At 38.9% G+C, this 15,398-nt stretch overlaps 1 protein-coding gene across 10 annotated transcripts in view; it reads left to right on the top strand.

Annotated features, from left to right (window-relative positions):
- Positions 1–15,398, top strand: part of Ptp99A (Protein tyrosine phosphatase 99A) — a 138,180-nt gene that overhangs the window by 100,150 nt on the left and 22,632 nt on the right. For 4 of the 10 annotated variants that reach the window (XM_089257523.1, XM_089257519.1, XM_089257517.1 and 1 more), the window contains exon 2: positions 4,228–4,957. The exons of the other annotated variants lie outside the window; for them this stretch is intronic. In XM_089257523.1, the coding sequence (XP_089113649.1) occupies positions 4,507–4,957 (451 nt within the window). In that variant the 5' untranslated portion in view covers positions 4,228–4,506. The remainder of the gene's footprint in view (positions 1–4,227; positions 4,958–15,398) is intronic. 10 annotated transcript variants of the gene reach the window in all.

Genomic DNA, 15,398 nt, shown 5'->3' with positions numbered 1-15,398 from the left:
CTTGCCAAGAAGCCCAGCTTGAGTTGTGTGTCTCCTCTTGTGCCTCGCTCTCTCTCGCTCGCTCGCTCGCTCGCGCGCTGTATCTGTCACTGCGGCTCTGTCTTGCTTACAACTATGCCATAATTTAGCATATTTAGCAAAAGAACGCGAATGTCCGACAAAGAATAAACACAAATAGAACAATAAGTGTATTTATATCGTGATAAAGCACAGTTAGCTGACACAATTCTTAAAGAAGCTGACTGCATTCGCTGTGTGCCCGTTTCTCTTGTCGCGTAGCGCTGCGAATTACTACTCTTGGTATATTTTGGCAAAGGGTGCTCTGGGCACCACGTGCTCAGCCCGGCTCTATTGATTTTTCGCATATCCTGCATCCTGTTTGCCGTGCATGCGCAGCCACCCATATATATGAACCATTATATATGTATATATTTGCGTGTATGTGTGGATATCCCTAGTGCACTGACCTTAGCCATGGTACTACCAGTCATAACTCGGGAGTTGCACGTTAATTTGGCCAACAAATTAACAGCAGTCGACAAGTCGCTAAAAACAACAAACAAACATTTTGTGATACACATACACGAAGGCACACACAAATGTGTAGTACACAATGTGGGCCATTCACAAAAACCGGAGAGAGAAAAAATAAACATAATACAACTAAATAAACATTCTCGCTGTCGCTGTATGCATAGGAAGTGTGTTAGACTTATTTGATTTGGGTTTTTCGAAAGCGAATGCTTGAGTGAGTCAATATGTGGGTTATCAAACAGTCTCACGCCTATTAAAACCATCGAAGCTGTGTTCCCTCCTCGGCAATGGCTGCTTAGGGAAACCAAACTATCGAATATGCATTAAGAACAGCCCAGACCGAGCGACTGACTATGTGAACTCGGTCAACTGTGAAGTTATCTCAATCAAATTTCGTATAGATGCGTGCTTTGAGTGTGGAAACAACATATATGAATACGAACCAAAATATATTACTCCCTCATATAGCTGTCATACAAATGATTAGTTAAATATTGTGTTTTTAGTGTGAATCGTATGCCATATTATGTGATAAATAACTTCAGCTTAACATTTCAATCTTCAGTTTGAAAGGGTTTATATTCACACACTTTGCCCATCATATCAGCTCAATTTGTAGCCATATCATTTCAGTTACTTGAGTGCCCAATTAGATGATATTTATTGACACTTGAGACACACTTTAACACACTTTCACGGGTTGGCAACAAAGTCGCCCGCCCACATTATTTTGCCTTCGTTTGCTGTGCTGCTCCATAAAGCTATATTTTCTGTATATTTATATGTTTGTTCAGAATACAATGGGAAATCGGCTTAGGCTTATGTGACCTACTATATTCGTAGCTTCTACTTCCGTTCATAGCGAACGGCAGAGGTAGGCAGGCAGCTATAGCATTGGTTACCTGGTAAAACGATAATATGCTCACTTTTTATCAATCACACACGCACACACTGACACACTCGCAAAAAGGTCACTTATTATTGTTTATGTGTATGACAGGCATAATAGAGCTTATCTCGGCAAATGGCTAGCGACCATAATAAAAAAACTCGCCACGACTTCAATGTGGTGTGTGTGTGTGTGTGACTGTGTCAGTGTTTGTCTATGCATGTTTTCCATTTATGGGTCATACACGCACACACACACACACACACTCGCACTCACACATGTCTGTGTTCCCATCCGCTTTTCTGCACTTGACAGCAAACAGTGGGCAATTTTTCAATTACATTTGCAATCACACATGCGGCACATGCCACAGCGACCACTCACTGCTATCTGCTAATCAAATTCTTCCGAAGTGACCCTAAAAAGTCGTTGGCCCCGTGCATTGACGTCGATGGACTGCTTGTAATAATATTATATTATTATTGTTTATTGTTATTATATATGATACAAGTATATAGATAAATGGGAAAGCTGCTTGAATATTAGTTCTGCCTTTATATACCCTGTACACATGGGTAGAGATGCTGACCACACTCCAGAGCTTATCTGCAGCTCTTCATAGGGTATTTGCTTATTAGGGATCTCCAAACAGTTTGCCATTTTATACGCTGGGTCCATAAGCTTATGCCTACGACTTAATTGTCTCTAACTATATTAACTTAATAGACTATAGCTATTTTTGACTCCATGCTCCTTTCTACAGGGTATTCGCTCGTTAGGCATTTCCAAATTGGTTGCCATTTTATAAGCTATATCTACTTAACTTTTCGCTACCCGTCTTAGATCCATAAAAGGTCCAACAATTGACGCTTGATTGGCCAATTTTCTGGGACCCCAAGCACGTCAACTCGTTTTCCAATATCTTTTTTATGGCCGCAGATACAGCAGTCAGCCATTCTACTAACTATTTATATTCGTATACATATATCTATCTTTTAGTGCGCTCTTATTCCGGCTGTCTGCCCGTCAATCTGTCCGTCTTTTATGTGTCACATTTTGTTACGCGAATATTTTGGGTTTATGGATAATTTTGCTTTATGGTAACGCGTAAGCAGCCCAAGTTTTCGTTAGTTCTTCCATTTTTTATTACTATTTCATTTTCTTTTTATGATTTGTATTTTATTTCGCATTTTTGTTGCATGCGACTGCAGTTTGATGAGCTGCTAATTAGCACCGGCTGCTCAACAGTCACGAGCAACACTTTAGCCCAAGCACATGGCGTGCCGAGCCCGTTCTCAATGAATCAGCACGAGCGCACTGTAATTTGCACTTTGTTCAGCTACCTCTCAGCCACTCCCCCCACTCCCCCACACTCTCCCCGTTCATCTGACTTCCTTTTCTCTCTTTCTTTGGCTGGCAGTGTAGAGTAAGTTGCTGAGGTCGGGGCATATTAGTTGCTGCACTCATGATTGACAGTTGTTGGACTAGGTTAGTCGTCGCTGCGGATAATTAGCCCACTTGGATTGGCAGCTGGATGGACAGCCAACAGCATTTGCCTTTTGACCCCAACTGCTCCAGAGCTCGAGCATATGCGCAGCTTATGCTGAGCTCCTGCCTCCAGCAGATTAGCAAACAGCATATTGATTATTGATCCAATTATCAGAGACCAGAGCTCGTTAGAAAATTTGCTGAATCACATAAGAGAAATGGATTAACTGACAAGTGATGGATAAGTAAATGGATTTTGGATTACATATTAGTAAAACCTTTTGTTTTAAAGAAGAAGAAGAAATAAGAAATTGGACTCTTTAAGCCATTTACCAAGTTTGACTGAAAATGAATGACGTGCAAGCTGAGCTGCTAGAGAATGCCAGATTTTTCCATACGGTGTTACATCAAACCATTTCATTACTTAAGCTAGCTATAAGAGCTGCTACTATATATTATATGATATATAGTACTTCACTTCTATTTTATCTATTTTTTACTACTTTGGTTATTCAATCAAAGTTATTTGATCAGTTGCTTCTGTAGCATTATACAGATATAATATAAATTGTGTAAAGCCCATTCTCCATGCTTCTTTGTACTACACTAACTGAGCCACGTTATTGTTTGTTTACCTTCGCCTCAGCCCCTGAACTGCGCGCTCAACTGCCATTAATTTTGTGGACAACTTCTTCAACATGAAGTAGCGTACACCTGTGTCGCCTATGTTCGACCTATAGTTTAAATCTTTCTGCTTTTTTTGCGACATGAGGCATGAAGCCGTCTGCGAGTGCCGCCAGCTGTTGCACACATGTCAGCGGGACAGACGCTGGGCTCCTCAATTTATTGCAAGCGCTTTACAAGTTTTTTTTTCCCTCTACTTTATTTTTTGCTTCCGACAGTTTTTATATGGGCACATTTATAATTTTTATTTATATGGTCACACATGAGCAGGGCAAGGAAGTTAGAATAGGAGGAGAGAAGGGGAGAGGCAGAGGGGAATTTTGATGCGTCGACAGCGGCAGTGGCCACGCCCTCATGTTTTAAAGATTGAACCGGGTTGAACTCGGCGTGCAAAAGAAAAAGTCAGAAAACAAAGGGCGATCGAAAGAGAAACAAGAATTGAGACTAAAAGCAGAAGAAGATGCAATAAATTATGATGTAAAGCAACGGCAGCGAGTGGAGTTTTGTTAATTTTACATCTCTATTTGCACTTGTTATTTTAAATAGAGTGCAACAACAACAACAACAACAACAACAATAACAATTTTAACAGCTTGCAATTCAATTGATATTTCTACAATATTTTGTGACAGTGTAAAAATGGAAATCATTTAAGCATATACAAAAAACTTTAGCTAGAAAAAACTAAAACAAATTGTAATAAAAAAATAAAACTAACAAATAGAAAATGTTGTAACAACAAACAACTAATAAAAACAAACAGTACATTGCAAAAGTATTACAATAGAACAAGCCTTGCTTTGCACAGTGGTGCAAAACACAGCGCACAAAAACAACAAATTCGCACAAACAGAAATCAACACGACTACTGACTGAGTCTTCTGCTTCCAATTGGAACGCGTATTGGAACAATGCCACGCCCACTGAAGCTGCCACTGCTGCAGCTGTTGCTGTTCAGCTGCCTGGCGATGCAGCACTGTGGCACAGCGCTGCCCAGCACTGCGCAGCCACCGCCGCCGGCAACGGCCAGCAGCACCACACGCAGCAGTCGCACCACTCCAGAGCTGTTGCTGGAGAGCAGCACCACAGAGCGCAGCATCTTGGATCTAGTCAATGCGGAGGTCGACGGCTCCGGCTTGGAAACACTTGAGACTGAATTTAAATTAGCCACGCACAGCCCCACCGCCTCGACGCTTGGCGCCACGGCGCCCACTTCCATTGAGCAGCAGGACCAGCCGCCGGCGATTCCTGCCACCACCCTGGCCTTTGCCAATGCAGTCGCCGTTGCGGGCGATACCATGGACTCGACGGGCCTAGCTGGCGATGCCACGCCCCCCTATGCAGCCGTTGACGATAGTTATGGTAATTAGTTAGTAAATAATTTTAATAACGAAGAGAACTTTATCCACCTATGACGCACCAGAGATCGCCATCAAATGGCCCAAGCGCTCGAAGTGCTGATTCAATTACTCCAATTGAAACTGTTTATACAAAAACAGAAACTGCTGACTCAGCCACTGCAGGCAATGTAATGCATGAGATCACAAACCAAAAGGAAGTCAGTTTAATATAAGTCTAAAAATATATTCACAATACATCTAGAGCTGAGATCAGCTAGAAGTTTGAGTGATCGAACATGAAAGATATTTATTATATGAAATATATATATATCACAAGTTTTTTATAATAATAGGTCTCTCTATGACTTACCACTTTTATACATATGTATATGTCCACTCATGTATGTATATATATCCCGCATTCATTTCTCAATCTATATATGTATACCATATATATCTATATCTTATGTGCTATATACGTATATTCTTTGTTCCATATCCTATATCCAATATCCCATATATGATATACCATATCCTATATCCAATATCCCATATCTTATATACCATATCCTATATCCAATATCCCATATCTTATATGCCATATCCGATATTCATTACTATTGTGTGTCTTTCTGCATCTTTACTTACTCATATCTGTATATACAATCTAACTAAAATCTATAAAAAAAAAAAAACATCCTTCATTTAATTTAAATTTTGCATCTCTTTTCCATACATTTTCATCTAAGTCTATTATAATTATTCTAGATTGAATGCCCATTTAAGTACAGCAAATTCCAGACAGCGATTTATTTGTATTACTTTATTAATAGCTCCCACTCCGTTTAATTGGGATACTTTAAAGGACTATCCCAAAGCACTTAGCGCGAATTGAGTTTTTTACGAATGCCAATAACTCATTAAATAATTATAAATTGCATTCGATGGGTGTTTACTGTACAAGACTTTTCCATTATGGCCACGCTTAGCTGCCCGCCGGGCACATTGAAGTTCATTGACATCGCAAAAAGTTTTGCTAGAAAAACTTGATGATACCGAAATGAAAATCACAGCGGGCGGTGAGGGCCGAAGTTGACGGACAGGCAGGCAGGCAGTTGCTCAGTTATTATCGATAGATACAATAACAACAGCAACTACAACAACAACTACAACTTTGCTCATACTTTGCATACTTCATGGCAATTAACAGAGTTTTCATTTCCGGCTTAACACGCAGCCTTGTCGGATTCCACCACGCCTCGCCGCCTCTCTCTCTCTCTCTCTCACACTCTGCACACATACATACATACATATATACAACTACTCCCTACCCCACTCCAGGGGTGTTAACGTGTAATATGGCTAAATTCTCACGCAAAAACTTTCAGCATTTTGTGTGGAATAAATTATTTAACATTGTTTTTGCGGGCCAAGTTTTTCGGAATCGCGTTTAATAAAATATGCCCGAGAATTGACACCCACAACAACAACAACAAGAGTAACAACAAACAGCTCGTCAAAGGTTTTCATTGAATACGACGGCACACGCGATGCCCGCTGGCTGCCCGAAAGCAAACAAAGCAATTAACAACTTAACTTTTATGGGCCACAATTATTTGGTATTTATTGCTAAGCTCTAGCTATGCGCTATCTTTATGGCCCGGCTTAAAATTCAAAGCCGCTGACAACTCAGCTGCCCCGCATTCAATTCCAACAAGCCCCACCCCCTAAAATAAAGCACTTCACCCACTGGATCCACGTGGCGTATGCGCAATTTGCATTATTTCTCATCTTGTTTTTGTTGCTGTCGTGTCAGCAAGTAAAATATTTTTTGCATGAGCGCCAGCGACTGACAGCTGGCAAATTGCAGGCCACTGGCTGCCAATTGGGCGTGGCTGTTGTGGGCGCTTATTCGGTGGCCACACGCAAAACTTCAATTAAAATGCATTTAGTTGATTTTTTTTGTAGTTGTTGCGTTTGATTTGTGGCCAGGGGAAATCAAAACAAATGACCCCAATTGTACGAAATTGGGGCAAAGCACTCCAATAGTCCAAGGATAAATCCCTATCCAAACTAACTAACGACCCTGAACTTGAAAAAAAAGGCCAAATGAAAATATGTGCATAAATCTAATTAGGTGACATGGAAGTGAGCTTAAGCAAGGAGCTTACAGTAAAGCTGAGTATATGTGAAATTAAGTGAATAAATAGTTATTTCATACTTGTACTCAAAGCCAGTTTAAACAGATTCTGACTCTGAAAATTTAGAATATTGTTTATCGAACGAAAATAAAGATATTTATTAATATACTTATGTTTACTTAACAACACCAATCTATGGATCTCGAGATCTACTAAAAAGTTCTTACAGCATTTTGTTATATTTAGGTTTTACGACCCTAACTTTTAAGAACTCTGCTAAAATAGATGAAAATATTCGCGCTTTGAATTCAAATCAATTTATTATTACAGCTAGTTTTTTGGTTAGGCAAGAATTATGGAAATTTACATAACGTTACCTAATATTAACGACTTTTATGAGGCCTGGCCCATTTTGGATTGGGACTCTGGCGCAAACCTGTATTTATATACTTATCTAACGAGGTACTCAAGTCCCCTGATTACTAATATTAAATGCGGCAGCTGACTGAGTCATAAACCCAACTATAATTTAGTCAGGAACGCCCCTCTTCATAGCCCTAATGACTGTGTTAATTTTCCACAGTTACTATAAGTAATTACTAAATCAAGCAAATATAATTTTTATGTTTACATATTTTAATTAATTTTTGTGATAAAATTTTGCCTCGCGCCAGCCAAGTGTAGATTGCGATTTAGTCATTTCCAAGTGAAGGCAAAGCTCATAGAGATATTTATATTTATATATGTACATCAGTACTCTTCGAGAGAGAGAGTATGCAAATGAGCCGAGTGACAGCCACATCGTCGCAGACTACGCAGTTTGCGAATTGAACAATTGCCGAGTCTTGCCTGCTCTAAACGTTCTCCGAGCGCTAATTATTGATGCAGTCAAACCAATTCATTTCGTATTCAGCTGAGCGCCAAGTCTATATAGTATATGTATAGTATGTATGGCAAAAGTAAAAATATATTATCCAACTACAAGGTTACGCAACAAATACCAGTAAATTTCTCGAAAATTTCTAGCCATGCACAGTGTCTTCCAGAAGTTAAGGTATTAAAATAAAATAAAGTAATTAAAATGAATATTTCTAAAAATACTTTGCTGAATTTAAGATATTTTTTTGAAATCCCATTTCTAGCCCTAATTAAGCTAAATTTCTAATCAATGATTTCGCTTTAATTAAAGCCTAATCAAAGCTCAAGTTTCTCTATTCAGCTATAATAAAGCTGAGGGCTCTAGTACTACCAGCTAAGAATTAGGTTTTTACAAATCATTTAGCGTGCACTGCGAAAATTTCTATCAAGTCATTAGTTTAATTAATTGTTTCTTACAACCTGTTTCGCCCAGAACTGGCAGAAAGGAAATTCTTCTTGGTCCACAGCGCAGTTTGCCAAGTTTTCAGAGCTGTTGTTGAGTTAATTTTTTATGTTAATTCATTTGAAGACACAGCTGAAACGCTGAAACGTTGAAAGGTTGAAACGTTGGCTGCCTTCACAATTTCGGCTACAGCTGAAAAGTGCAGCTCATCAACTGCCTGTCTTCAGATGTTGCCTGTGAGCAAGAGAAGGACGGCGAGACAATGTCAGAGGAAGCGAATAAAGAGACATGCCGTCGCCCGCTTGGCACTGGGGCAGTCGAGAGCCGCCGAGTGGCATGAAATTGAAATTGGTTTGCTTGCAACTGGCAACAGGCAACAGGCAACATGCAGCGCCTCGCTGAGCAGCTACCATTTGCAATTAAATGCATAAAAGTATCTGTCAGATGCAGCCTGTTGATGGCACAATGACAAACAGCAGTTGACAAAAGTTTCACCCAACTCTATGGGGCAGCATTAAGATAATTAATTCTCGCCGAGGTACCATGTGTAGCTGTCATAGGTAAGAGTTCTAAGTTCTACAACGTTTTTAAATAGGGTAGGAGATTTTTCAGTACACCTTGCACTCAGAGCTTATATAGAAATTGGGGTATATACATATATACTCATACTCTACTTTTCTGTAGAAATGCCTATATGGTTTATATAGAGTACAATCTCCCCTTAAGTTTTACTGGCTAAAGCTTAACGAAATCAATTAGTTTATATATCATAAGCAAAAAATATTTCAGCTATTCTTTTGATTACATTTAGAGCAGTTTCTTTGCCTTGATTTTCACTTCTTATTAAAACAGAAAATTAATATTTTAAATTCAATTTTCTTGGGTCTTAAACTTGTCTTGGCCACTTTGACGCTGCACCTGCCAGAAAGTTTCCTGTATTTATATGAAGCTGTTGCTTAAAATAAATATAAAAAAATAAAAATAAAAATATATATAAATTTTTGTTTCTTTATTGTGTTGAAGCTTACAAGTTAAATGTGAAGTGAAGCCGTTAAATAGATTTTAAAATACACACACATTTACATATATATATTTGTTGGTGTATCGTCAGTGTTGGTTCGAATCTCAGTTTTGGCCACTTGAAGTTTTCTGGTCCAGGCGCAAACTTGGCTAATACAAATTGACGTAACTTTTGGCTTGTCAACAGCAAACAGCCAGCCAAAAGTTTTGCAGCGTTTTTTGACAAATGATTTGCCTGACAAGAAATAAACACAAATAAACACACACACACACACAGCGAATGGCTAAAAAGCTTGGCCAAAGCTAACTTTGCACTTCAACTTGGCAGCAAAAGTTTTAGTGTGTGTGTGTGTGTGTGTGTGTGGGCGTCACTTGTAGAAAATTTTACAGGACACTGAGTTATGAACATGACTTGTCAAAAAATACATTAAAAGTGCAAAATAGTGTAAGAAGCAGCAGCAGAAGGAGCAGAAAACAATCATTTAGTAGACCAGCAGAAAACTAAGAAAAAGCATAAATCATTGAACTTTTGCCGTCGCTGCTGCTGCTGCTGCTTCCACTTCCACTTCCACACAAAAAATAGAAGTAATCAATCATTTAGCTGTCTTGATTTTAATTTGCGACATGGCCACACAGACACACATGCACACGCACACGCTTGCGTGCAGCGCCTACGGCAGTGCGTGCAAAAAGCGTTGCATACCCAACGGGCGCCAGGCGAGTGCACGTGCTCAAGGCGTTGGCAAACATGCAGCTGATAAGCCAGGTTCCTGTCTGTGCCTGACTTTACTTCACTATCTCTTAATTTGCCTCCCGCTCCGAATCTCTCTCTCTCTCTCTATACCTTCTCCTGCTCTCACTCTCTCGTGCACATGTGTGCTCCGCTGCTCTTTTTATGGCTGCAGAGCCTCCTAAGGCCTCACCTTAAGCTCAAAAAATAGAAGAAGTTTTTTATTTCGACTATTAGATACCCTATACATAGCTAAATTTGTGTATTGGCATATGTTCTTGGTTGGCTAAGGCAGACAAAAAGTAGAGAAGAACGTGGTAGAGTTTAGCTAAACTTTTATAATGGATATCTGGCACAAAAAAAATACTAAAATGTAGAGAATAACTTCGTAGAGTTTAGATAGATTTTTATAATCGATTTCTAGCACAAAGAAATTCTCTTATTCATTTTTGCTTTACACTAAATACTACTAAACAAAAAATTTTAAACGAAAAACCTTTGTGGAAATAGATGAATAGTTGATAGTTTATTATATGAAACAAAAATCTGAAGCGCTTCATACTTATTAGCTATTAATATGATACCAATGTATAGCATCCAATGAAAACAAAACTTACATACAATATATTATTTTACATATTCACACACATATTTCCTTCGCCCATTCTCTAACCTATGAGAGCAGCCATAAGCAAACAACGTCTCTGTGCTCGAGCCCGACTCCATTAGAGTTCTTAATAAACAGCCGGGGCAGATTGTTGCCTACTTATCGAGGGCATTGTTGTGTGTTCATTTATGAAACTTTAGTCTAGCTGGGCTGTTGATATGGCTGGCAACAATGCGAAGCCAGCTTGAATATCAACAGATAAACCCTTTTTAAGTGCGGATCGTGCACAAAGGCAAAAATAAATACAACAAAAAAAAAGAAAGAAACAAAATATGGATACTGGCTAGAGGAAAAACTGGTTGCCGGGGCAACAACTTCCGCCTAACTGCACTTCAGCATGAACAGTTGAGCGCCAGACAAACACAGCAACAACATAACTGTACAACAACAGTACAACAACCCTGAATACCTATACAAGAGCATCAGTCAGAGTCCCCAGCGGCTGAAGGCCTTTTTTTGCACTTGAAAGTCAGTCGTAGGCGGCTGCCTTTTGTCTGCCTGACTTATTGCCGTGTGTGTGTGGGAGTGTGTGCGTGTGTGTGTGTGTTGTGTGTATGCTGCTTAAAGTCATAAACACCCTGTTAGTGGTGCAGCAACTCGACATGCTGAACGTGACATTGATGCCTTCTTTTGTGGCCAACTCCTGCCGGCAGATAGCTGCGTCTGCCGCCACCTAAAACAGTTTCCGTGTCTCAAGCATCGTCAGAGTGCTGCCACCGGATGCCGGACTGCCACTGCCTCCCATGCGGCACCATGGTGCGACCATGTGCAGCTTCCTGTCGATAACCTTTCACACATACATGTATGGCCACAAGCCGGCGCCGCTGGATTTATAGCTCAATTGTTTATGAACCCACGTGCCCGCGCTTAATTAGCTAAAAAAAGAGAGACTTCAGCAAAAGAGTGTTGGTAAAATGCCCCCAAAATTGTGACTAGGCTGGCCCTATTAGCTTTGTCTTTAAATTTAGCTTGAAACTATGCAGAGAAGCTTCAATTTATTATGTATTGGATAAATGTTGCAGGTGTAACAGTGTTGCAAAAGTGTTTAAAGTAAATGCTTATTATCTCAATTTTGAATGAAAATATATAAAGAAAAATGTTCCAAAAATATTATTTTGCAATAGAAACTAAAAACACAAAAAAATAAAACAAAATATTAAATTAAAATAATATATATATTTAAAAAAAAGTAATGATAAATATTGTTACATTTTAATAGACCTCTAAACGGATCAAAATAACAATAAGCAAACGAAATAAATATAATAAAAATAAATCAATATTTTTAAATATTTAATTTTATTTAATTTTTTTATTTTCCCCAATTCAACTTTTTTGCAAATTTGTAAGCCTCATCGCCCATTTAAAGGCAGCAAAACGTTGTTTATTCTCAAAATATTGCTCAGCCATAACTGAGGCATAGTAGGCATAGTAGTGTTGCAAAAGTGTTTAAAGTGAATGCTTATGTATCTTAATTTTGAATGAAAATATATAAAGAAAAATTACAAAAAAAAAAAAAAAAAAAACCCTTGCAGTAGAAACTAAAAACACAAAAAAAAAAAATAAAACAAAATATTAAATTAAAATAATATATATATTTAAAAAATTAATAATAAATATTGTTACATTTTAGTAGACCTCTAAACTGATCAAAATAACAATAAGCAAACGAAATTAATCAATATTTTTAAATATTTAATTTAATTAAATTTTTATTTTTCTAAATTCAACTATTATGCAAATTTGTAAACCTTGTCGCCCATTTAAAGGCAGCAAAACGTTGTTTATTCTCCAAATATTGCTCAGCCCTAACTGAGTGGCTGACAAGCCATTTATAGTGACAATCCTTTGTTATATGCGTAGCTAATGACCAAATCGGACACATGTCAGGCTAGCGCAAAGTTCGCAAATTTGTGTCCATTGTCGGGCAAGTCAAGAGTCTACGAACTACAGTTATCGATTCAGCCAACTGACATGTGCCCAAGCAAATGGCCCCAGACACGAAACGAACATTATAAAAGGGTTTATTTGTACTATGTGTGTGTGTGGTCGAGTGTGTGTGTGTGTGTGTGTGTGTGTGCATTGAGTATGCCTTATAGATGACACATCAACTTGAATAATAGCTGGAAGACATAGCAAATTCTATGCTGACGCCATTAGGCAGCACAATGGCAATAATTTCTGTTAAATACAAATGTCTCTGCGATTAATAAATGAAAGGCATTTGATGCTTTAGGACATCGCAAGACTAATTTCCCAAGACATGAGCTTGCCGTTCAGCCGACAATCGAATAAAGCACTTTAATTCCATTGACAATTCAAGTATTTGGACAAATTTTGTGAATTAAGCATGACACCTGGGAATCAAAACATGTTTAAGTGCATTAACTCGTTGCGAATACCAACAACATATTTAATATGCCAAGCAAGCAAGCCACAAGTAAATGCAGCTAACATTCGGATTGATGGACTTGGGCATGCAGTTCAGCTAATTTATCTGAAACTAAATGTAGTTTTATGTAAATTTCTCTCATATCAAATGCATGTGAAAGCCAAGAGAACTTTATTAACATGCATATTAACTTAAGATTGAAGCTAAACTAAGGCTTCTTCTTGTATCTAATCATTCATAACTTAACACTCAACTAACATTCATGTTAACATTAACATAAGTTTGTATGTCGTAGTTTCAGGAAGCGAATGTATATTATCATGTTAATATTAACATTATCCCTGGTAATGTAAGCCTACAAAATCCAACCTAACATACTTGTTAACTTTGACATGTATGTTAACTCAGCAAAGATACAAAAATAAACTAATATATCTCAAAATTTCGGCTATGTGAACTTAACAGAACTATAAAAAAAACCTCATCTAACTTGCATGTTAAGTTTAACATAAACCTGTCCAAGTCCGGCCTACCTGTCATAGATGAGCAACAAAAAGTCTGGCCAACATGCATGTTAAATTTCACATGAACGCTAAACAAGCGTCGCTCAAAGCACTTGCCATTTTAGCTGCAGTTATTGCTGCCACGCCCCCCATTGTCTATTCGTCGCGCCCTCTATGTGGAGCGTGTGACAGAGCTTTTCATTTGGGCTTTATTTCGCATAATTTTTGCGCCTTTATGCGAGGAGCCTTTGAAGCGGCTTTGAAGCGCAGCCAACCGCGACGCGTTCACATGTCAAATTGCATGTGAAGCTGTGTGAGCAGGTGTATGCGTGTGTGAGTATGTGTGTGTGTGTGGGTGTGTGTGTGTGGGTGTATAGCTTTCAACATAGCTGCACACTCTTAATTGTTTGTTTGCCTCTGTGTCTGTCACAGCGTCCAACCTCTGTCTCGCTCCACCGCTGCCCCTCTCTCTCTTTCTCTCTCTCTCTCCCTCTCTCTGCTGTCTCTATTTACGCTTTGCACGTCGCCTTTTGTTTAGTTTTTTACGTCTGGCCAAATTCGAAAGCTCGAAAACTTGAAGCAACAAACAACACAGCCTGAAGGACAACAACTAAATAAGACTCAAGCGTAACAATAGCAATGGACTTGTTTTATTTGTATGCCCTACACTGGCAGGCATAACGTTTCACTGAGCAAGTTTACCATTAGATGATTTCTTTTCTCTTATTTTTTGTTTTCCTGAAATTTGATTTGCCAACTAGCTGTAGGGAATTCAGGCTCGCCATGATGCCCTTATTTCTTCTTGGCTTTATTTTTTAGCGTAGTTTTTCCTTTTTTTTTTTTTTTTTTTGAGGCTCAGACAACTTAATGCTATTTGCCTTACACTACCTCACTCTCTCTCTCTCTCTCTCTCTCTCTCTCTCTCTCTCTCTGTCCCTCTCTGTCACACTCTCTCCGTCTCTGTCGCAGTTGTGTGCACCTTAGAGTCCCTTCGGCATCTCAGCACCACTCCGCCGCTCTCCACCCACAGATCCTTTGTTTGGCTTTCTTAACAACTTAAGCACGTCGTCTATATTGGTTTTCGGGCGCTACTCTTTTAAAAAAAGATTTCGCTTCCTGCTTTTGCCTTTGCTTTGTGAAAATAATCACGCGCAGCTTAACGTGTTTTTTTTTTCCTCTTTCCCTGGCACGGGTTTTCTTTTGCTTTTTCACACTTGGCTTCTTCCGCCTGGCGCCGGGCAACTTATAGTGTGCCCCTCTATTGTTTTCTTTTAATTTGTAGCTCTGCGCCTTTCCTCAACAAAATAAAAATAGGCAAACAAAATGAAACACAAAAAAAAAGGGCGACAGGAAGGGCCAACGACTGTGCGTTCATGTCTAACAGCATATTAAGTAAGTGAACCGGTTCGCGAGTGCCTTAAAGCTGTTGACTAACTAGTTCAAAATGTGAGTTGACTTTGGCAAACGTGAACTCTGAGCATATGATATGAGGTGTGATGCTTAGCCAAGATGAAATATTTAAATTCAATTTGAGCTGGCTGGGGCAAGGGTTGGTGGGTATTATTATTAATAATGTAACAGGCAGAGGCATCTATATGAGCAATAGCTGACTCGAGCCAGCTTAGTTCAATTGAATAATAGAGCTATACTATGGGAGTCCTGGATTTATTTATGTGGAAATATTATTTC

This window comes from Drosophila navojoa, chromosome 2 (assembly GCF_054131105.1).
Source record: "Drosophila navojoa isolate 15081-1374.11 chromosome 2, UAZ_NAV_1.0, whole genome shotgun sequence".
In the NCBI taxonomy this organism is placed as follows: Eukaryota; Metazoa; Arthropoda; class Insecta; order Diptera; family Drosophilidae; genus Drosophila; species Drosophila navojoa.
The sequence above is the reverse complement of the archived record's forward strand: the minus strand, read 5'-3'. Positions and strand labels throughout refer to the sequence as shown.